Source organism: Neomonachus schauinslandi, chromosome 9, assembly GCF_002201575.2.
Source record: "Neomonachus schauinslandi chromosome 9, ASM220157v2, whole genome shotgun sequence".
NCBI lineage: Eukaryota > Metazoa > Chordata > Mammalia > Carnivora > Phocidae > Neomonachus > Neomonachus schauinslandi.
This window is the reverse complement of record NC_058411.1, coordinates 38,597,841-38,621,358: the sequence shown is the minus strand read 5'-3', so window position 1 is coordinate 38,621,358 and position 23,518 is coordinate 38,597,841. Positions and strand designations below refer to the sequence as shown.

The 23,518-nt window shown below is 35.6% G+C and overlaps 1 protein-coding gene across 2 annotated transcripts in view; it reads left to right on the top strand.

Moving 5' to 3' along the window:
* Positions 1-23,518, top strand: part of MNAT1 (MNAT1 component of CDK activating kinase) — a 206,105-nt gene that overhangs the window by 56,151 nt on the left and 126,436 nt on the right. For both annotated transcript variants that reach the window (XM_021701441.1, XM_044918080.1), the window contains exons 3-5: positions 291-364; positions 13,302-13,405; positions 20,038-20,178. In XM_021701441.1, the coding sequence (XP_021557116.1) occupies positions 291-364; positions 13,302-13,405; positions 20,038-20,178 (319 nt within the window). The remainder of the gene's footprint in view (positions 1-290; positions 365-13,301; positions 13,406-20,037; positions 20,179-23,518) is intronic.

Sequence of the window (23,518 nt, the reverse complement as noted above, 5' to 3'; positions counted from 1 at the left end):
AGAAGTAAATCAGGCTCCTAATTTCTTTCTTTTCCTTAAGTTTTAGAAGGATTTAACATATTTTATCATTCTCTCTTAATTCTATTCCTTCTCTGTAATCATAAGAATTTAAGAACAACATTCTTGGTCTAGTTATAAACATGGTGTCAAGAAAACAGTGTTTTACACAGTAAGTAATAAGCAGTGCTTTTCTATGTATCATGAATAAAATATATAAGAAGAAACAAACCACTTAGATAATATTGGAAGCAACAGATATGTAATATGTTGAATTTTTTCTTCTATTAAAGATACAATAAAAGAGAAGAAGACTTTCCTAGTCTAAGAGAATATAATGATTTCCTGGAAGAAGTGGAAGAAATTGGTATGTTTTTTGATGCTTGTACTTTTGGTGTGCTACCCTGTATGCTTTTATCTTTTAGATGCCTAAAAGATAAACATCTCATATAAAATCTCTAACAAGTTTTATTGTGATAGCTGATGTTTTATCTATTTACTTTCTGTTGTACTGGAATCATGTTTGTTAAATTGAAGCCATACTTAAGTAAAGGACATACTTAGCTAATAAACATTTTGTCTCAGGGAAAATGGTATCACTGTTTTTTTTCCCCCAAGATTTTATTTATTTATTTGAGAGAGAGAGAGAGAGAGAGAGCACACAAGCAGGGGAGTGGCAGAGACAGAGGAGAAGCAGGCTCCCTGCTGAGCAGAGAGCCTGACACAGAGCTTGATCCCAGGACCCCGAGATCATGACTGGAACCAAAGGCAGACACTTAACCAACTGAGCCACCCAGCCGCCGCAGTAGTATCAGTTTATAGCTGGGAAGAAAGGCTGTATCTGTATATATCATCTATATGTTGAGGAGGTATTAGAGTCAACACAAGGAAAAGGTACACAGATTTTTTAAAAATAGGATTTCTATTATCTGCCTATGGTGACTAAAGCCATATGTTGTTTATCATTTATGTCTCTGTGCATATAGTAGTTTGAAAATAGTTTGAAGCAGTTGACTATTGAAGTGGCATTCTTTTATTTAGTATTATTCTAGACTCAGAGGTTAGGGTAATCTTAGCTCCTTTTCTTTCTTTTGTGATTAGTCAAAAGGAAATGTTCATCAAAAGAAAGAATTATTAATTTTTTTTTTAAGATTTTTTTATTTCTTTATTTGACAGAGAGAAAGAGCACAAACAGGGGGAGTGGCAGGCAGAGGCAGAGAGAGAAGCAGGCTCCCCGCCAAGCAGGGAGACCGATGTGGGACTCGATCCCAGGACCCTGGGATCATGACCTGAGCTGAAGGCAGTCACTTAACCAACTGAGCCACCCAGGAGCCTAGAAAGAATTATTTTTGCTTTCTTAAATAAGATTTCAGAGATGTTAAAAAGCCTGGAAGTTGTTACACATCAATTAAAAAAATTAATGTTTTTTTATAGCTGCCATAATTATTATTCCTCAATACAGGTTTGGAAATGAGACAAAAATTACAGACTGAAATAAGAATGAGACTTAGAGAATTAAATCATCTTTTTTATTCTTCTCTCAAACTTGATAGCCAAGCTGTGCTTATGTTATTTCATATTTAAAGTATGAATATAACAGACTGATCATTCTTTTTTTTTTTTTTTAAAGATTTATTTATTTATTTGAGAGAGCGAGAATGAGAGAGAGAGAGAGAGTACATGAGAGGGGGGAGGGTTAGAGGGAGAAGCAGGCTCCTCGCCGAGCAGGGAGCCCGATGCGGGACTCGATCCAGGGACTCCAGGATCATGACCTGAGCCGAAGGCAGTTGCTTAACCGACTGAGCCACACAGGCGCCCACAGACTGATCATTCTTTAGAGGAAGGTTTATATATGGAAAATTTTTAGAAAATTTAAACTCTTGAGGAATGGAGTATTCTAATGCCTTTAACTTCTTTATTAACCGAGAAAAACCCAGAGAATCTTTTTATTTCAACTGTTATGGAAACTTTTCCAAAATATCTAAGTTCATTTATTATGTCATAGCAAATAGCGTGTACAGAATATAACTTAAGCTTTTTCTGGGATCATTTAGTGCCTTGGGGCCATAGTTTTTTCATTCTGATGGTATTCATTGCACTTTATGTGTAATCTTAGCAACCATCAGTGGCTTGGATTTTAGTTGAAAAAGTGGTAGAATTGGGAGTGCCAAGTCAAAGTAGAAAAGTTATGATATTGACTGAGAAGATAAACTGAAAGAAATCTGTAAGAACTGGGCAAGTGTAGAACTCTGATTAGATCTATAGAATATACATATTAAGTATAGGACAGACAGTTGGATAGTAGCAGGAATAAATCCAGCTCATGTTTATTCTAAAGGCAATGTGATTAGGTAAGAGTCTGGTCAGGTAATAAAGAGAAAGGAGATTATAGATGTCGGAGAGCAAGGTGTAATACATGGTTACAAGTCCAAGCAGGCAGGTAGGATAGATAATCTAAAGAAACCGATGGACGGAGAAGGTGGGGAAGGAAGGCGGGGATCTTGATTCTAGAATAAGATTCTGGTTGAGCCATTATTTTTAAACATACATATTTTTTCTATGGGATGAATTAGTTGGAAGATATAAACAACTGGGGGCCCATAGGTAAGACCATGTTTATGTCCAGAAGGAGGAGCCAGGATTGACAGGTAAGAGCAAGTCTGGCTATTACAGCTATACCATATGTAGTCCTTTACTTAACAGATAAGAAAATGGTGGCTTGGAGCATTTAATTTGAAAGTGATTCTGCTATCATGTATATTCATGAAGGACTGTCTTCAGTTGCAGTTATGTCGAAGATTTCTTAACTTACCTCCACTTAATTGATCCATTGGGGTAACTGACATTTCTCAGTCCTTCCATAAAATATACTGATTGAAGCCCAAAGCATAATGAATACATGATGAACCTTGTTCATTAGAAGATGACAAGTACATCTCTGTACTTCTCTCACCAGTTCATTTATATACTGAGAGTTGTTTGCATTGGTAACCAGGCCTTCTTATTTATTTATACTTGTAATTATGTAATTTAATTAAGTAGTTTATATGGTTGGGAAAAAAAGTGCACACCTTCTGAAGGATTCTGCTTCTCAAGTTCTTACTCCACTTTAGAAAATGGAAACTGAACAATATAGATGACAAGTATGGTTTATATAAGAAAGAAGCAATGAAAGAAACTAATTAAAGACTAGATATTGGCTATAGGTCATTAAGTTAGAGAATGACTGTGTACTTACTATATATGTTTTTTTTTTTTTTTTTAAGATTATTTATTTATTTATTAGAGAGTGAGCAGGAGAGAAATAGCATGAGAGGGGAGAGGGTCAGAGGGAGAAGCAGGCTCCCCGCTGAGCCGGGAGCCCGATGTGGGACTCGATCCCAGGACCCTGGGATCATGACCTGAGCTGAAGGCAGTCGCTTAACCAACTGAGCCACCCAGGCGCCCACTATATATGTTTTAAGTTAAAATATTTAAGGAGTGTGTATGTGTGTTTCCCTCCCTTAACAGACTTTTGTAAGTAATCAGCTACTAATCTTGATCATGCTGCATAAAGAGCAGTTCTGATTGTATTTGAAAATATTGATGAAATTTGGGGTCTAGCCTCTTCGACTTAGAGTTTATTTTCTGAACTTCAGTTTAGCAGATATTAATTGTTCTATGTGAACTACTTTACTTGCGGGGCATATGTGATCTTTGCCTTCAGTAAGTTCAGACTCTAAAGGGGGAAATAATTATAAAAACTAATAACTATAATATAATGCCAAAGTAGTATAGGCATTTACTTGTAAAGTGTTATGGGAATACAGGTAACAAACAATTAATTCAACATTGGGAAATAGAAGTATAGTTTGATCAGAGAAGAGGTCATATTTGAATTTGACCTTAAAAGATGGAATAGGAGTTTACCAGGTGGGAAGAGGATGGAAGAACATTTCTAGCAAAAGACAAAATTAACAGAGATATAAGGGTATTGAATATGTTGGAGAATGAGCAAGTAATGTTATAGGTAAGTAGAACATGGGGAATTACTAGAAATGAGGCTTGAGAAACAGACTAGACCTGGGTTAATGAGAACTTTGCAAGCTAGGCTTTCAGGGTAAGATTTTATTCTATGGTCAATAGTGAGCCAGCAGGATAGTGTGGTAGCGATGTGGAATATTGACAGGAGATCCTTGAGTCTGGGCACATTTTTAAGGGGTTGTTAAAGCAATTTGGATGAGAAATAATGAGAGTTTCGAGCAGGTAGTAGGGGAGTGGAATAGATAAAGGGGATGTTTTAGACACATATTCAAGGACTAATTTGATATAGGTGGTGAGGTAGAAGGAGCAGGCAGGGATGAGTTAAAATTGATGACCTTAAGCAGTAGGATAGTATTCATCAAGAAAATAAAAGCTGGAGGACAGGCAGTATTTTTTATTGTTTTGTTGGGTGGAGAGTGAAGCAATGAGAGAACGACTAGTTTTAGCTCTTTGAAGTTTTGTTAGGGTGTGGCTCCACCTCTTAGTTGTGTGTCATTGTTTTAATTGTTATGGTATAAATAAAACTTTCTTTTAAAATCTTGTTTCAGTAGCTATCTACTTTGTGTTTTATTCATGCTTTCAAAGATGATTAATTCAATATGATATCTGTATTGGATCTCTGTGTTAATCAAAAGTATAAAATGTTAATTTAATGGGCACATGTTAAGTGCCAGACTATGCTGTATTCACATTATCTCGAATAATTTTCACAGCTCTGAGAGAGGCACTTTTATTCCTTATTTTGCATATTGAGAAGAGGTAAAGGGAGCTTAAGTATTGTACTCAGGATTACATTGCTGGTAAATAATGGAGCCAAATTTTGAACATAGGTTTTTCTGACTCTTAGATCCATGAAAGTGCTTGCTAGCAAGTCTCAGAGTAGTTACTAGTCTGAGTCTAGAACATGGGGTGCTAATTAGGGAAATAGGAGATGAAAGAAGAAGTAGACTGGGGCCATATTTTGAAGGACCTTAAAGAAGATCAAACTTGGGGCGCCTGGGTGGCTCAGTCATTGGGCTTCTGCCTTCAGCTTGCTTGGGTCATGATCCTGGGGTCCTGGGATGGAGCCCTGCATCAGGCTCCCTATTTGGCGGGAAGCCTGCTTCTCCCTCTCCTGCTCCCCCTGCTTGTGTTCCCTCTCTCACTGTGTCTCTCTCTGTCAAATAAATAAATAAAATCTTTAAAAAAAAAGAAAAAGAAGATTGAACTCAGTAATAAAGGTCGAAGGGTGCTATTGAAGATGTTTAGGCTTAGAGTGAGAGGAATAGAGTTGGTAGGGTGGCTAAGGAGTCAATGTTTGAGGATTTATAAATTGGGGATTGGTCATTTGGTTAAATAAATTTCATTTTGAATCCTTTCAACATCACAAATATAAAAATTTTAAGATACTGGCATAATAATGGCATAAAATTACAATAGAAGGGGCACACATGAAGATGAACTTTCTTATAGCATAAACAATAGGCTCCTTTCTGTGGTTATGACAATCTAAACATAAAAATTCTTGTTCCTTTTGGCCACAGGGATTATCTCAAAGGTTTGTTCTTAGTTTCATAATAAATAGATTATTCTTTTGGTTCAGGGTATGCTTATTTTGAAAGGGTGAGAAAGTCCTAAGGGCTTTAATTATAAATTCTGGATGTCAAAAAGACTTCAAAATTGTACTTAAGTAACATTAAATCTTTCAGAAAATACAATAGGTTTTTTGTTGCCTTTTAATACTTGACTAAAGGCAGGTCAACATCTGAGCTAAACCGGCAGCCAGATAAAGGGGCAAATGATTGTTATAGAAAATTATCTTGTATTCTTTTTTCTTCAAGACTATTATACCAACCTGATCATATGGCATGAATGAGACTTGCTTCATCTGAAAAGTTTTTAAAATAGTACTTTACTTTTTAAAAAAACTATTTTTTTTCTTTTTAAAGGAAGCAATTTGTATTATTTATGATTATAAATTTGTATCTATTATATTGCTATTACCTTGGCTTTCTAAATGAAAAAATGAAATAAATTGGTTATTTTAGGTTTATTGGAATTGATTACAAAGTTTTTAATAAGCATAAAAGAAAGTTGTATACAGATAAATTTCACTTAGGATTCAACTTTACCTATTTCTGGGTTCTACTTAATAGAAAATTTGAATCAGTAGTACCCTGTCTAGCTTGCTGATAAACTTTTTGTTTTCCTTAACTGCTCTAAATATTCTGTTAGAGTTCAATATAGGATATCAATTTGATTACCTTTACTTCTCAGATTTATAACCAAAAGAAACCAAGATAATTTTTTTCATGTACTTTATATCTGCTTGCTTTGCCATTCTGTAGAATTCAGTTCTGTAATTATAAAGATCATTTTAATTAAATCTGTAATTATAAAGGTAATAATAAACATTAGCATTGGTTTATTTATTTTTTCCTCTCTTATGGTAATTCCCAAGTATTTCTTGAGCTCTTACCAGATGGGAAATTCCTTTTTTTTTTTAATAGACTATTTTTTATAGCAGTTTTAGAGTCATAGCAAAATTAAGTGGAAAGTACAGAGTTCCCATATACCACCTGCCCCACTCATGCACAGACTTCCCTGCTATCAACATCCCCCCACCAGAGTGGTAAATTTGTTATAATCGATGAGCCTACATTGACATATCATTATTGCTCAAAGACCATAGTTTATATGAGAGCTCACTCTTCATGTTGTGCATTTTATGGGTTTGGACAAATATATAATGACATGTATCCACCATTATGATATTTTACAGAATAGTTTCACTGCCCTAAAATTCATCTGTGTTCTGCCTATTTGTCCCTTCTTCCTCCCCTAACTTCTGGCAACCATTGATCTTTTTCTGTCTTTGTAGATTTACCTTTTTAAGATTGTAATGTAGTTGGAATCATATAGTATTAGCCTTCTCAAATTGGCTTCTTTGACTTAGCAATAATATGCATTTATGGTTCCTCCTTGTCTTTTCATGATTTGATAGCTCATTTTGTTTTAGTGCTGAATAATATTTCACTGTCTGGATGTACCACAATTTATCCATTAACCTATTGAAGGACATCTTGGTTGCTTCCATGCTTTGGCAATTATGAACAAAGCTGCTGTAAACATTTGTGTACAGGTTTTTGTGTGGACATAGTTTTCAGTTCCTTTGGATTAATACGAAGCAGTGTGACTGTTGGATAAAATGGTGAGAGTATGTTTAATTTTGTAAGAAATAAACTGTCTCCCAAAGTATTGTGTCATTTTGCATTGCTGCTGCAATGAACGAGAGTTCTTGTTCCTCCACATCCATGTCAGCATTTGGTGTTGTCAGTGTATTGGATTTTGGTCATTTTAATGGGTATGTACTGGAAATATTTTATTGAAGTGTTGGAAGTGATAAAGATGAATCAGACCTACAATCTGTCCTCAGTGAACACTCTATTAGGTCAAATAGATATGTACATTGAAAATAATTTTATAGGGCAGAAAGTGGATAAGTGCCACCAGTATGTTATTAGCAATGTATTGTGGGCATTCAGGGATGGAGAGATTGTACCTGCAAAGTGAGTTATAAAGAAGAGCTGGTGATTAAGCTGCATATAGAAAGGTGGGCCAGATATGGACATCCACAGTTCTGGGATGAGGTTGGTACTAAGATATGGGTTCTCTGGGAGCAGTATGATCACAAGTATGGTAGGAAAGTGCGGAGCCTGTACAGGTGCAGAGGAAGAGCTGAACTGTGCTATCAGTGTTTTTCAGGCATTGAGAGAAACAATACAACTAGTGTTGTAGATAAAAGTTCAGGCTTTGGAATCAGATAGCCTATGTTAAAATGCTAGTTACAACATTTACTGGTTGTATAACTTGGATGTAGTTATTTAATGTCTTTAATCCTTATCTTTAAAGTGAGTAATAGAAGTACCTATCTCAGAAGGTTATTGGGAGGATTAAGTGATATCATTAGACCAGATGCTGGACATAGTGCCTGTCATATGTACTTCGTAGATACTTGATACACACACAGTGTATGTAGAGTGTATTCTTCAAGCAAAATTTTGAAGGGATCACTTCAAGCAAGCAAATGAAGCAAAGCCTCTCTGGTTGGAATTGCTTAGTCTTTCCATTGGTTCTTGAAGAGGCTCTGAGGAATCTGCAGAACTCACAGAGTAGAGAGGGGAAAAGCATTGTAAGAGATAAGATTGGATTTTCCCTTTTCAAGGCATTGTGGATGCAGGAGCAATGAGTGAACTGAGGGACTGAATGACATAATCAGAACTTTGTTTTAGTAGGGTTAATTGGTAGCTGATTCCATTAAAAGGACAGTTTATTCCTTTAATAAATACTTCTTCAACAGCTAGCACAGTGCTAGATATTATTTAATGCATGAAGCAAGGATACTTTTAGTTCTTCCTTGTTGTCACTTGATCTTATAGTGTCCTGTATTATTACTTGAGTTTATGTGTTTAGGGGTGATCTCCTTAATGAGAGATCTTTAGTCTTTGAAAATAGGAAATTCTTTGTATGCTTATAGCCCCATAGTGTTGGGAACCGAATAGATAATCATTGAATTTCTTTTTTCCTTTCCTTATGTCTGGATGATACAGAGATTATATAAAATATGGTCTTTGAGTACAAGATAAAGTGTAAGTAAAGAACACTGTGTATGTGTATACATATTATATGAAGTAGAAAGAGATTTTTATATGAGCTGTAAATAATGTTTTCAACATAAGAGAAGGAAATTCTTTCCAGTTAGGGAAGTCAGGGAGAACTTCATAGAAAAGGTAGTTTTTGGGTAGACATTTAAAGATTGGGTATAATTTCAGTAGTAAGAATGGGGATCAGGCATTCTAGGCAGAATGGTGTGATCAAAGGAACTGGAACAGGAAATGTACGGGACAGTTGGGAAATGCAGACCGTCTACTTCCAAGAGAGAAAAAGGAGAGAGAAAAATAGTTATAGCCGGATTGTGAAGGGTTCTGAATTCTAAAAGTGTTTGATTTTTTTTTTTCTAGTAAAAAGAGGAAAGGCAGAAGGGATGAGAGGACTATAGGATGGTAGAGGTGCAAGGTCATTAGAGGTGTGCTTCAGAAATATTAGTGTGACAGCATTGTGTATTATGGATTGCGTTAGAGTGTAGGGTCAGATGCAAAGATTCTGGAGATAGGAAGTTAAATCAGAGATTATTATAAATGATCTGGGGAGAAATACGATCTGGCATGGTATATTGTCAGGGCACTTAGAGAATAAGGACAGCTTTAAAGAGATTTTGATGGTACAACCTGTAGGATTTGGTTACTGCTGCTTGTAGAATGCAAAGGAGAGTGGGTCAGATGAATCAGGTGTTAAATCTTGGTGTCTTAGCATGAGAATCGTAACAGATAAAGGTTTTACAAGGAGGAACAGGTTTGGAGATAATTATGTGTTTGGCTTTCTGAAATGTACTTTGAGATAGTGTCAGCTTTTCCTGGCATTTATTTGGTTGAAACTATGGGAAGTGATGAAATTGCCCAAGGAATAGAGAGGGAAGGAAAGAGGGCAAAAGCCAGAATCATACAGATTACTTAGAGACTAAGAAGAGCCAGAGATGGAAACAGGAAGGAGTAGTTGGAGTAGTAGGAGACAGATCAGGAGAATGTATTAAATTAGTCAAGAGAAGAAAGTGCCTAAGGAAAAATAAGTGATCAGTATTGTTAAGTGGGCATAGATACTGAGGATGGTAGAGGTTGTAAAAGATTACTGGGTTTGGTGGCTCAGTAGATGACCTGTTAAATATAAGGAGTAAATTGTGAGTGATTGGCAAAGATAGCAGAATCACACTCCATTAACAAATGGATCACAGTTGACTTTCTAAGGGCAGTTGCTAGTTTTGAGCCTCCTTCTTTGTTTTGTGTTGGGGCCAGAGTGGGATTTATGGGGAATGCCTTCCATTGCATGTTAGCCAGATTCCCTGGTTTACCACCATTACTATTTTCTTTTCTACTTTGTGGTAAAAAAGCTGGAGAAGTAGCTAGAGGACTATTGTTTCTCAGTTTCTCTCATTTCTCCTAGAGTTTTAAAATTGCATATAATAGCATTGATGATTGCTTTTGTTTTTTCTACATATGTAGGTGAGCCTGGGTTTTTAACAGTGATTATGATAAGTTGATGTTCTGAAATCCTTTGGCCTTTTGAGGAGATAAAAATGAAATAATGGATCAGATTGGTCTTTAGAGTATGTTTGATGCCTTACTCAACAAAATAGGTAACCCTATGTTGGTCTCCCAATATTACTTTTCAATTCTTATAAGCTTCTATAATCCAAAAGTCTAGGAGCTATTTGACTTTTTCTCTCTGGCTTATTTTACTTAGTGTAATACCTTCCAGGTCCGTCCATGTTGTTGTAAATGCCAAGATCTCACCTTTTTTTCTGTCTAATATTCCATTGTGTGTGTGTGTGTGTGTGTGTGTGTATACACCACATCTTCTCTATTCATTCCTTTATTGACGGGCATGTGAGTTGCTTCCGTATCTTGGCTATTGTAAATGATGCTGCAGTAAACATAGGGGTGCATATATATTTTGAATTAGTGTTTTTGTTTTCTTTGGTAAATACCCAGTAGTGGAATTACTGGATCATATGGTATTTCCACCTTTACTTTTTTGAAGAACCTCCATATTGTCTTCCACAGATACTATATTAATTTACATTCCCACCAAGAGTGGACGAGGGTTCCTTTTTCTCTGCATCTTTGCCAACACTTGTTATCTCTTTCTTTTTTGATTTTAGCCATTCTTACAAGTGTAAGATGATATCTTATTGTGGTTTTGATTTGCATTTTCCTGATGATTAGTGATTTTGAGCATCTTTTTTTTTTTTTTTTAAAGATTTTATTTATTTATTTGAGAGAGAGAGTGAGAGAGAGAAAGAGCACAAGAGGGGGGAGCGGGAGAGGGAGAAGCAGACTCCCTGCTGAGCAGGGAGCCCGATGCGGGACCCGATCCCAGGACTCCAGGATCATGACCTGAGCCGAAGGCAGTCGCCCAACCAACTGAGCCACCCAGGCGCCCAGTGATTTTGAGCATCTTTTCATGTATCTGTTGGCCATTTGTATGTCTTCTTTGGAAAAGTGTTTAATCAGGTCCTCTGCTTTTTAATCGGATTATTTGTGTTTTTGGTGTTGAGTTGTATCAGTTCTTTATAAATTATATATATTAACCCCTTATCATATATATCATTTGCAAATATCTTCTCTCATTCAGCAGGTTGCCATTTTGTTTTGTTAATGGTTTTGTTCCCTGTGCAAAAAACTTTTTATTTTTATATAGTCCCAGTGGTATATTTTGGCTTTTGTTTCCCTTGCCTTAGGAGACACACCATATGATTTCACTTATATGTGAAATCTAAAAAACAAACAAATGAATAAAACAAACAAAGTAGAATCAGACCTATTAATATAGAGAACAAACTGATATTGCCAGTGGGGAGGGGGTGAGGGGATGCACGACATGGGTGAAGGGGAGTAGGGGATACAGGCTTTGAGTTATGGAATGAATAAGTCACAGGGATATAAGGTACAGCATAGGGAATATAGTCAATAGTGTGTAATAGGGTTGTATTTAACAGATGGTAACTACACTTGTGAGCACAGCATAACCTATAGTTGTTGACTCACTGTGTTGTACACCTGAAACTAATGTAACAGTGTGTGGCAACTATGCTCAAATAAGAAAAAAAAGAAAGGAGAAAAGTAAAAGAAAAAATCTAGGAACTATTTGAGATGTTTGTTAAAGGAAGGAGTGAGATGAGGAAGAAATCTGTAAAAACATGGCTTAGAGCATAGTTATTTAGGGTAGATCAAACCTGTTTATAGGACAAGCAGGAAGTAAGGATAAGTAATTGGAGAAGGGATAGAACGGCTAATAATGGATGGAGAAAGATTACAGAGAAGCCAAGCGAGGTCTGAATTGAATTATGGATTAGGAGAATCTTAATGATACGGATTTTTCTCTAGACAGGTTGGTGCAAACGCTGTAAGGGGTAGGATAGTGGGTTGGTACTTTATAATATGAATTTGTATATACCAAAAGAGGTGCTTTTGGTTGGTATTCAGAGTACCATAGTGACTGATTTATATATGTAAACTTAGAAGGGAGTAAGGCATTCTTTTGAGTTGGAATTATATAAAAATTATAAAATTAATAAAAAATTAAAAATTATAAAATATTCTAACTCATTGAAAATTTATCACTTTTTTGAACATACCTCAGTGGCTTCTCTTATGAAATTATTTCAGTCTTCGGTCTGGATGCCAGTTTATCCTTTACCGTCCTAGTTAATCTATGCTCTATTTCATACTCTTTTAAATCTAGACTATATGGAAATAATTCAGGCTTGTGTCCAGCCATGTTGGAGACCATTGGAATGTGAATAAAACTTGTTTTTGTGGAGACGCCTGGGTGGCTCAGTTGGTTAAGTGTCTGCCTTCGGGTCAGGTCATGATCCCAGGGTCCTGGGATTGAGCCCTGTGTCAGGCTCCCTGCTCAGTGGGGAGTCTGCTTCTCCCTCTGCCCCTCCCCCCTGCTTGTGCTCTCTCTTTCTCTCTCTCAAATAAATAAATAAAATCTTTAAAAAAAACCTTGTTTTTGTTTGCTGTAAATTATACAAATATATAATATTTTTTATTCTTTTGGATAATTTTTCTGTTTGTGTAGCACAGTTTTTTTTTTTTTTTTTAAGATTTTATTTATTTATTTGACAGAGAGAGGTATAGCGAGAGAGGGAACACAAGCAGGGGGAGTGGGGAGAAGCAGGCTTCCTGCTGAGCAGGGAGTCCGATGCGGGGCTCAGTCCCAAGACCCTGGGATCATGACTTGAGCTGAAGGCAGATGCTTAACGACTGAGCTACCCAGGCGCCCTAACAGATTCTTTTCAGTATTGATTCTGACCAGTGTAGTAGATCCCAGACTTACTCTTTTTACTTAAAAAATTTAAGTAATCTTTTATATGCTTTTAAAGTTAGACTGGGGCCTATAAAAATCAAATCTAATATTATGGCAAACATATATCTTAGGTTTTCTGGGGTGATTCAGAGATTTAGATATTCTTTGTGATAGTCAGATAGTTGTATAGTTGGCTTTGAAAGCATAGTTGCTGAACTAGGATTAGCCTCTAAAATAGCCAGTAGGTAAAAGGACATAAAAGGAGCTGTAAGTAATAACCTGATGAATTAAGTCACTGTGATGAATTTATTTATTATCTACTCAAGATTTATATTAAAGCTATATTTCCTGTCATTGTTTCCTTTCTGATGCAGTTTTCAACTTGACCAACAATGTGGATTTGGATAACACCAAAAAGAAAATGGAGATGTATCAAAAGGAAAACAAAGATGTCATTCAGAAAAATAAGTTAAAGCTGGTTGGTTGCTGAGTATTTTCTTCTTTTGTATTAGAAATGAATGCTTACATATGATCCCTGAAAAGCTATCTTCCTCTAAAACGAATTAAATTTACAAAGAATTTAGCTGAAGTCCAGAGCAGAAATACTGTATATGTATATAGGCACGTAGATAGGAGGCACACTGTAGCTATAACAACTTTGATAGCATTATTAAAATATATTCTGTAAAGGAAGAATTGTGGGCATGCAGAGATTTGTACTTATACAAACTTACACAATTTAGCTGTTATTTCTTTAACCCTTGCCTTTCTAGTTTTGGAGGAAAGCAGAAGTACTTATTTTTGAGGTAATTTATCAGGAATTTGTGATTGTTGGTCAAAATGATACTAGTCATATCTGGATCACATAGCTTGTGTTTTCATTTTGTGTTTAGAAGGACTTTCTCCTTATAGTCTTAGGACTGTTTCATTTAGGTACTTCTTTCTTGCCATAAAGCTCTCAAGGAATTGACACTACATTCTCATTCCATTCATACCCAGCCTGACTTCCTTAGAAAGGTGTTTCATTTCTAAGAGGATCAGTGTGCCATAAAAATGACTCTCTTTGCCCAGTAGCCTTCTCTGGGTACATTAGAAAATACATGCAAAATAGGTATGCCTAGGTAACTTGTTGCATTAGCCCCATTTAACTCATTAATAGAAGGATGTTCCTTTCAAGTGAATACTTTTTTTCATTCAGCATTTTAAGCTAGGAAATATTGACAGTTGCTGTAAAAGAATAATCTAATTTCAAGCTGGTTATTTATTTTAAGGCAGAAATTTCTAATTATCTGAAAACTTTATAATGATAGGTTATTGAATAAAACAAATTCTTTCAATGGGAATATTTGAATTGCTTTTATTCTTTTTATTCTATTAATGTTTAATACCTAGCTATGTTTTAACTAAGTGATTTGGTCAGTAATTCATTAACATTTATTAACTAATCATTCTGTGCAGAATGTTATAACTACTAGTGATACTGACCTGGGTATTTGGTATTGCATAAACATACAGAGATAGGACCACATTTTTTAAGACGATGCTAGTTGACCTTTACCAGTAACTTGGTATCATTGAGTAGAGCCCAGCTCTCTTGTGGCTAGTGAAGTATGGACTAACTTACATGGCTGATGTCTTTTTACTAACCTAAGACAGCAACTTGCTTTTCATGTTTCTGTGAATGTTGAAGTCTCACTGTTCCAAAAACATCAAAGTTGTATCAAAGAAGAAAAGAAAAAAAGTCTTCTGCATGATTAGTCATCTAAAGCAACCCACTTCTGACATAGAGAAACTATTATTGAGCTGTCTGCTAAGGAGATCTTATTTGTTTCATGGAGCTGGTACCTATCATCAATCAGTGTGAACATGGAGAAACTGAATGTGATCTAATCTTCTGACTTTTTTTTTTTATTATGTTATGTTAATCACCATACATTACATCATTAGTTTTGTGATCTAATCTTGAAGTAGAGTCTTAGTGAAGATTAGCTTTAAATATTTATTCTATTCTATTCTACTTATTTATTATTTCATTGAACTACAGTTGTAACTACATTGTTAACAGTAGTTTCAGGTGTGTAATATAGTGATTCAACAAGCATATACAATATGCTATTCTCATCGCAAGTGTAGCTATCTTCTGTCACCATACAGCATTATTATAATACCACTGACTATATTCTCTATGCTGTACCTTTTATCTCTTAGTTTATTCATTCCATAACTGGAAGCTTGTATCTCCTTCTCCCCTTCACCCATTTTGCCTTCCCCCGACCCCTTTCCCCACGGGCAACCACCAGTTTGTTCTCTGCATTTATTCGTCTGTTTCTGCTTTTTGTTTGTTTGTTTATTCATTTGTTTTATTTTTTTTAGATTTCACATATAAGTGAAATCATATGGTATTTGTCTTTCTTTGACTTCTGACTTATTTCATTTAGCATAATACCCTCTAGGTCCATCTGTGTTGTTGCAAATGGCAAGATCTCATCCTATCTTTATGGCTGAGTAATATCCCTGTGTGTGTGTTTGTGTGTGTGTGTGGGTGGGCAGGGTGTGTATGTACATTACATCTTTTTTATCCATTCAGTTGTCATTGGACACTTGGGTTCCTCCCATATCTTGGCTGTTCTAAATAATGCTGCAATAAATATAGGGGTGCACATATCTTTTTGAATCATTGTTTCATTTTATTTGGGTAAATATCGAGCAGTGGAATTACTGGACCATATGGTATTTCTATTTTTAATTTTTTGAGGAACTTCCATATTGTTTTCCACAGTGACTATACCCATTACATTTCCACCAGTAGTGCACAAGAGTTCCTTTTCTCCACATCTGGCCAACACTTGTTATTTAAAATTAGCTTAATTTTTATTTTCAATTTTCTAGATTCTCATGAGCAGCAGAGATTGCTGTGTAGAATGTCAGTTTAGCAAAATAAAAAAAATCAGTTCATAACATTTGTTGAACATCTGCTAAGCATATTGTACAGAAAGATGAATAAGAAGCCAGGTAATTTCAATACAATGTCATAAGCATGTGGAAAGTGCTGTGTGCTTGTTTTTATAGGAGTATAGAGGAGGGGTAACTAATCCATTCTGATAATATTGGGAAAGGCATTCCAGGTGAGATGATGCCTGAATGGGAGCCTTAAAGGACAAGCAGAACTTAAGGTGAAGAAGATGGGACAAGGGTGGAAATAGGGACACTGAACAAGGACATTCCAGGCAGAAAGAAATCATAAGCAAAGGCAAGAAGTTCTGAGAGGTTTTAGTAGTTTTATATTGCCAAAGTTCAACAGAGAGAGAGAGAGAGAGCTGAAGTTGGAGAAGTAGAAAGGGCGTAGGTCACATAAGGAAATTTATTATGAAAAGTAATTTGGGCTTAAATAGACCAGCTGTGTGTGTGTGTGTGTGTGTGTGTGTGTGTTTAGAGGGAGAGAGAGAAAGTGGCAGGAGGAGCAGAGGGAGAGAGAGAATCCTAAGCAGGCTCCACGCGCAGTGCACAGCCTGACTGGGATTTGATCCCGCAAGCCCGAGATCATGACTGAAATCAAGAGTTGGACGCTTAACTGACTGAGTCACCTAGGTGTCCCAGTTGTTTTTATGTTTTAATAGGTGAACCTTTTCTTCAAATGAAAGCTTGCTTGGAATACTTTTGTTGTTAAAGTGATAGTGGGAGGAGGGATAGGCTGAATTTCCATTTATTTAATCTCTTCTGTAGTGTACCTTAGGCATCTTATTAGAGAGTTCCAAGATTCCTTGGAGTAATGTTATAAAAACGTGGCTGTGGATGATTTTCATTGAAGGGTTTTAAACCAAGTGGTAATAAGGTATTGTCTGTGTTAGAATAAATGTAGTGGTTTGGTGGAGGTTGAATTTGAGAGAATCAAGCTTGAAGTTTGGGAAGCCAATGGGAAGTTATTGCAGTTATGTTGGTGAATTTAGAGGTGACTTAAACAAGAAATGGAAAGGTGGGGATGAATTGGAGAGATAGTTTGAGTTTAAAATAGCAGGTCCTACTGATGGATTAGGAGTGGGAGGTGAAGGCAAGGGAGGTTGATTGGGTAAGGTAGTATCAGGAAGAACACAGAGACCTTTAGTTTTCAACCTGCTTCCCTTCTCTCAGTCCAATACCTTCTTCATTGTCCCCAGTGTTTGATTTTTAATGATGGCTGTTTTTCCATTTATTCAGTCAGCTAGCTAGCTAATCAATATTTACTGAGGCCTACTATGTCCAAGATACTCGCATATTCTATTTCAGTGAGAAAATTGAGGCTACCAGTTTCTTATTGTTAAAAACGATAGACTATTAGGTCTGAATCTCATTTGGCCTGTTGGCAGTGTTTGGTGTAGCCTCCTCCCTTGATACTGAAACCCTATTCTTTAACTTCTGTGGGGCCACTCCATTCCTCATCCTGCTGCTCTCACCTTCCCCTTTCATCTTCTTAAGAGGCTTAGCTTTCCTTCCTGACTCCTAAAACATGGTTCCTTTCAGTGCTTCTCTTTATGAGTTACCCCTTTATACTAATTACTTTCAAATGTTTCTGTAGCACATTGTTTTTTCTCCTGAGCTCCTAGAATTATACTATGTAATATATACATATATCTATAAATAGTTAATAGATATTTATTTCTTGATGTATTATAGGCACTTTTAATTCAGCATTCCAGAGCTGAGTTTTTAAATCTTTACCACTTGTTTCTACTATTATGTTCTTTATCCAAGTGTTCAAGCCGTATCTGGCTGTCTTACTATACTGTTGATAGTCTCTGCTCATCATTTTTCAACTCTGGTTCCCCCTCCATTTCTATTATTATTATTACCTTATTTAGGACTCTCATCATTTCTTATCTGGTTTTCCTGTTTTCAGTGATGGCCCGATTGATCTGTATACTTTACTGCTTCTAGTTGTCTTTCTAAAGTTATCCCTCAAATTTCCCTAATTTTTTTCTGATTGTCTTAGTATGGCTCACATTGCCGTAGTGTGGTATGAGGACCCTCCATGATCTGCCCTCTGCTTGCCTTTTCAGTTTTATCTAGAACTTTTCCCCACCCCCATACTTCATGACTTGGCCATACCACTCATTCCAGCTTTATTCATGTCTTTGCATCTTTGTTTTGTCTGCCTGAATAGCTGTTCTACTCTCTAATGGGGGCAAATACCTACTGTTTGAGGTCTTAGCTCAACCTCTTAGGTTTCCTAGGGTTGCTGTAACAAATTATTAAAAACTGGGTGACTTATAACAGGAATTTATTATCGTTCTAGAGTCTAGAATTCTGAAATTAAGGTGTTATCAAGGTCATGCTTTCTCTAAATGCTCTAGGGAAGAATCCTTCCTTGCCTCTTCTAGCGTCTGGTGGTTGTCAGCAACCTTCAGTGTTACTCTGATCTGTACCTTTGTCTTCACATGGCTTTCTCCTCTGTGTCTGCATTTCTAGTATGACTCCATCTTAACTTGATTACATCTGCAAAGACCCTGTTTTCAAATAAGGTCACATTTACAGGTACCAGGGGTTAATTAAGACTTTCAACATATATTTTGGGGGATACATTTAACCCACAACACTCTATATGAAATCTTTTCTTTCTCTGTGTGTCCTTTATCACTGCAAGGAGAGTTTACCAGTCTATCGATTCTGTTTTCACTGTACCCTCTTTAACATTTGTTACACTTAATTGATTACATGTCACTATTTTACTGTAAGGCTCATCTTTTTCTGCTTATATGCCTCTAATCAAGTAGTTTACTTTTCCAGCTTTCATATCTCAGCCCCTAACTTTCTACATTTATTCCTACTAATTCTTCTAGCTCACGTTTGAATTCTCTTCTCCACTGGGGGCCTGAGTTAGAGTAGCAACCTTGCCAACAGAGAAGGAAGAGTTTGTAAAATTATAGGGAGAGATGCTAGTAGGATGTAGCAACTGATTTAAGGGGAACGGGGGTGGGGGGGCAGAGAGGGAGTAAACAGGGATGAATTTATGGTTTCAAATGGAGTTGACTGAGATGTAGGTGTGCACTTAGTGGACATAAGGAATATAGGAGTATGATCAGCTTTGGGAGATCAGATGCTAAACTTAATTTTGGGTCTAGTAGTGAGTTTGAATTGTAGGTGAAACATCTTTTTGTTTGAGAACTTTATCTAATGTGTGAATTGAAAAAAAATCTAATAGAGGGTTTTAAATATTTATGTAAAATATATATTTTTCTCTGAGGTCTTTGTTATTCATATATTATATTCATGATGCTCAAACCTATTATGCTCTCTTCCTCTATTCTGTATTTACTTGAAGTGCCATAATTTCTCAGTGTTTTGTCAAATTAAAAAAAAAAGAGCTTTAAAATAAAGCCATTTAGATTTTACTGTATTTTTCATTCATAAGAATTAAAGAGCAAAGACTAGGTATATGATTGCTTTGAAGTGTGACTTAGAATTGTAATAAATTTCAGAGCCTGGAATTATTTCTGAGGAATTCCATTAAAGGAGAATGAGTAGAACTATGGTTCATTCTGTTTACATATTAACTTTGAATTTTGAATTTTTCAGTGCACAAATTTATGTGCTTATGTTAAAAAATAACTTCAGTTTTTTACAACTTCCCTTAAGTGAATGCTATTTGGAACTCTAGCATCATGAAGACTTATTTCAGCTTGGGAAAAAGCAGTTCAGTACAGTGATAACTTTTCATTATCTGGAATGTTCTGGAAATTGTTTCTGTTAAATAAGCCAGTCTTTTCAATGGAGTCTTTCAGTTAGTATTCTGTATATGGACTGTCTCTTTGTTGTTTTTGTTGGGTTTTTGGTTTTGAATGACTTGAAACTATCTGTAATAATTATAAATAAATCCACTACTAAACACATTTCCTGCAGATGGGCGCAGTGTACTTGTTTGTTTGTTTAATGGTAGGTGTCATTCTCTTTGATAGTACCATGTCCACATGAAATTAAATGAACTCTAGTTCCCTCAGAGTAGAAATGCTGCTCTATTAAACTGTGACTAGTGTGTTTCATGCTTTTTCCAAAAAAGAAAGTGTTGTCAGAGTGTAGTTAGGATTGATTTTGGTTACTAAATTTATTCCATGCTGTATATAAATATTTCTGTTTTAGACTCGGGAACAGGAGGAATTGGAAGAGGCGTTAGAGGTAGAAAGACAGGAAAATGAACAAAGAAGACTGTTTATACAAAAAGAAGAACAACTGCAGCAGATTCTAAAAAGGAAGAATAAGCAGGCTTTTTTAGATGAACTGGTATGTATTAATAAATAGTGCATTCCTATTTATTATGCTGGATAATGGCATTTAAATGGCATTTCTACTGGTATATTCAATGCTGGTGTATTCAACTTCTGTTCCTTCATAAAAAAAACAGTTTGTCAATGTCCGTTTTATTTTCAGATGAGAGAGGAATATAACTGATGTTAGACAGTGTACTATTTATAGGTTATTTATGTGTTTTTAAACTTACTGACTAAAACTCATTGTTTTCAGAGCAATTTTCTCCTGAATAGTACTGGCTCTCTTATAACTAGCTCCTTTTTTTCTTTAAATTTTTATTGTTATGTTAATCACCATACATTACATCATTAGTTTTAGATGTAGTGTTCTGTGATTCATTGTTTGTACACAACACCCAGTGCTCCATGCAGAACGTGCCCTCTTTAATACCCCCTCCCCTCTAGAACCCTCAGTTTGTTTTTCAGAGTCCATCATCTCTCATGGTTCGTCTCCTCCTCCGATTTCCCCTTCATTCTTCCCCTCCTGCTATCTTCTTCTTCTTTTTTTTCTTAACATATATTGCATTATTTGTTTCAGAGGTACAGATCTGAGATTCAACAGTCTTGCACAATTCACAGCGCTTACCAGAGCACATACTCTCCCCAGTGTCTATCACCCAGTCACCCCAGCCCCCACTCCAGCAACCCTCAGTTTGTTTCCTGAGATTAAGAATTCCTCATATCAGTGAGGTCATATGATACATGTCTTTCTCTGTTTGACTTTTATTTCGCTCAGCATAATACCCTCCAGTTCCATCCATGCCGTTGCAAATGGCAAGATCTCATTCCTTTTGATGGCTGCATATTCCATTGTATATATATACCACATCTTCTTTATCCATTCATCTGTCGATGGACATCTTGGCTCTTTCCACAGTTTGGCTGTTGTGGACATTGCTTAACTAGCTCCTTTTTAAGTGTTTGGGCTTCATGGTGAAATTTATAGTGATTCTAGTTACTCTGTGAGAACTGTGTTTCATATTTTTGCATGAGAAAATGCAAATGCCATTTCCAAAGAAATGGCAGTGTTTTGTGAGTTATTTGTGTTTCCGAATAGTTAGCTCCCCAAGTATTCACCATTGTTAGATAACAGCAGTAATAATAACTAAGGTTTATGAAGTGTTTCATAGATTTGACAATATATTATTTGATGCTTATAAGCTGGAGTCATACTGATAAAATCACAGTAGAAATGATCCTCTCCAGAAAATCTATTTGCATTCTTCTCTTTCCTTTTCTGTCCACATAATTAATTTCTTTTTTTTTTGAACCTTTTTTAAATTATGCTAATCACCATATATTACATCATTAGTTTTTGATGTAGTGTTCCATGATTCATTGTTTGCGTATAACACCCAGTGCTCCATGCAGAACGTGCCCTCTTTAATACCCATCACCAGGCTAACCCATCCCCCCATCTCCCTCCCCTCTAATTAATTTCTGTGTGGTGTTAACATACTTTAATTCTTTGGTCTAGTTGATATGGTGTTTGTTACTGTATGATTGGGTAAATGTGTATGTATATATTTTTCTACTGTTCTTTTGGCCAAAAGTTAGCTAACCAGGAATAAAAAGAGAAAGCAAGATAATTAAATTAGAAGTAGGTGAGAAAGTAAAGGAAAGAGTAAGGGCATTAATGAGGCTTAGATAGAAAATGCTTATCATAAACCCTATCTACTTTGTATAAGTGGAATATGAATTGGTTTCTAAAAATGAAGACAGTAGCATATAAAATAGAATATGGTATTTTCCTTAGCAATTTCCATTAATTTTTCTTGAAACTATTAAGTGTCAGTTGTGGCTTTTTTTTTTTTTTTAAAGATTTTATTTATTTATTTATTTGAGAGAGAGAGAGCACGTGAGAGGGGGGAGGGTCAGAGGGAGAAGCAGACTCCCCGCCGAGCAGGGAGCCCGATGCGGGACTCGATCCTGGGACTCCAGGATCATGACTTGAGCCGAAGGCAGCCGCTTAACCGACTGAGCCACCCAGGCGCCCAGTTGTGGCTTTTAACAGTTGAAATGACACATGTATTTCACATTTTTTGTTGATATTATCTTGTGAGAAATTGAAAACTTTAAAGAATGAATTAGTAAATATTGTAAATATTGTATTGTAATTAGTAAAATTATTTTTTTTAAATTTTATTTTATTAGGTTATGTTAATCACCATACATTACATCATTAGTTTTTGGTGTAGTGTTAAAATTATTTTATTTAAAGTTTCTTTCCCCCATCATTTTATACAAAGAACAACACACTTTCCTTGGTAACCCTTCTCCTTTGTTCAATTAATTGAATTAATTCAAAATATAGTACTTAGATATGAAATGAAGGTACAGTTTAACATTTAAAAATACTGCATCTAAATAGTTTTTAGATTTAATTTTGAGGTTAGCTAGCTTTGCATAGCAATTACTCTTGCATATTTTTTTAGCCCTCAAAGTAATAAGTTTTGCTGCCTCATTGAGCTGCTATTGGCATGAAGCTCCCCTTTAAATCAGTGGGGCATGAAGCAAGATGTGAAACTGCCAATGTTGTACATTGTGTATAATCTGGAGTTAATATTGGTTTTTGTGAGACCCGCCCCCCCCCGCAACTTCCTGTTTTCTTCACCTGCAAGTCATTACTGCACATACTTTCTTCACCATTTAGATCATGTAACATGGTAGTTAAATAATCCTTAGCAATTCATTAGAACAATGAATTACAATAGATTGTTTTAGAATATCAGTACGTTTTGAATTTCTGGTTTCGTAATTTTATTTTTAAAAATTCTGTTACTTTAATTTTTTAATAATCATTAAATTTTTTGTTAAAATGTAACCATATGTTTTAGTTCTTATTGACTAATTGAAAGTATTTATTAAATTTCTTTTTATCTTCCTGGATCCCTAGTAAGTAAAAAAACACATTCTATTTCTTTCTCTATGTTTGTTCATGTATTAGATTCTATAAAATAGATAATTTGGCATTTGTAAATATGTCTAGAAGCTTAAATCTTAGAATTATTCTCTGGATCTAATTTAGGCAACAAGTACTACTTATTAGAATTTTTTTTTCCTGTGTTTGGGTTTGGTTTTTGTGCTAATGGTCACTTTTTAACCTTTAAAACGCATTACGTTATACTGTATGTGACAGGATTTTAATGTTATGGTCTTAATGTTTATGGCTTAGCATTTACCATAATGTTGCCTAAAAAGTCCATTTATTTAATCCTAACTGTAAATTCAATTTTTTTTAACAGTTTGGGAAAAGATTTTTAAACAGGTCCTGACTTATTAAATCTTTTTATATTCCTATTTGAAAATTCTCT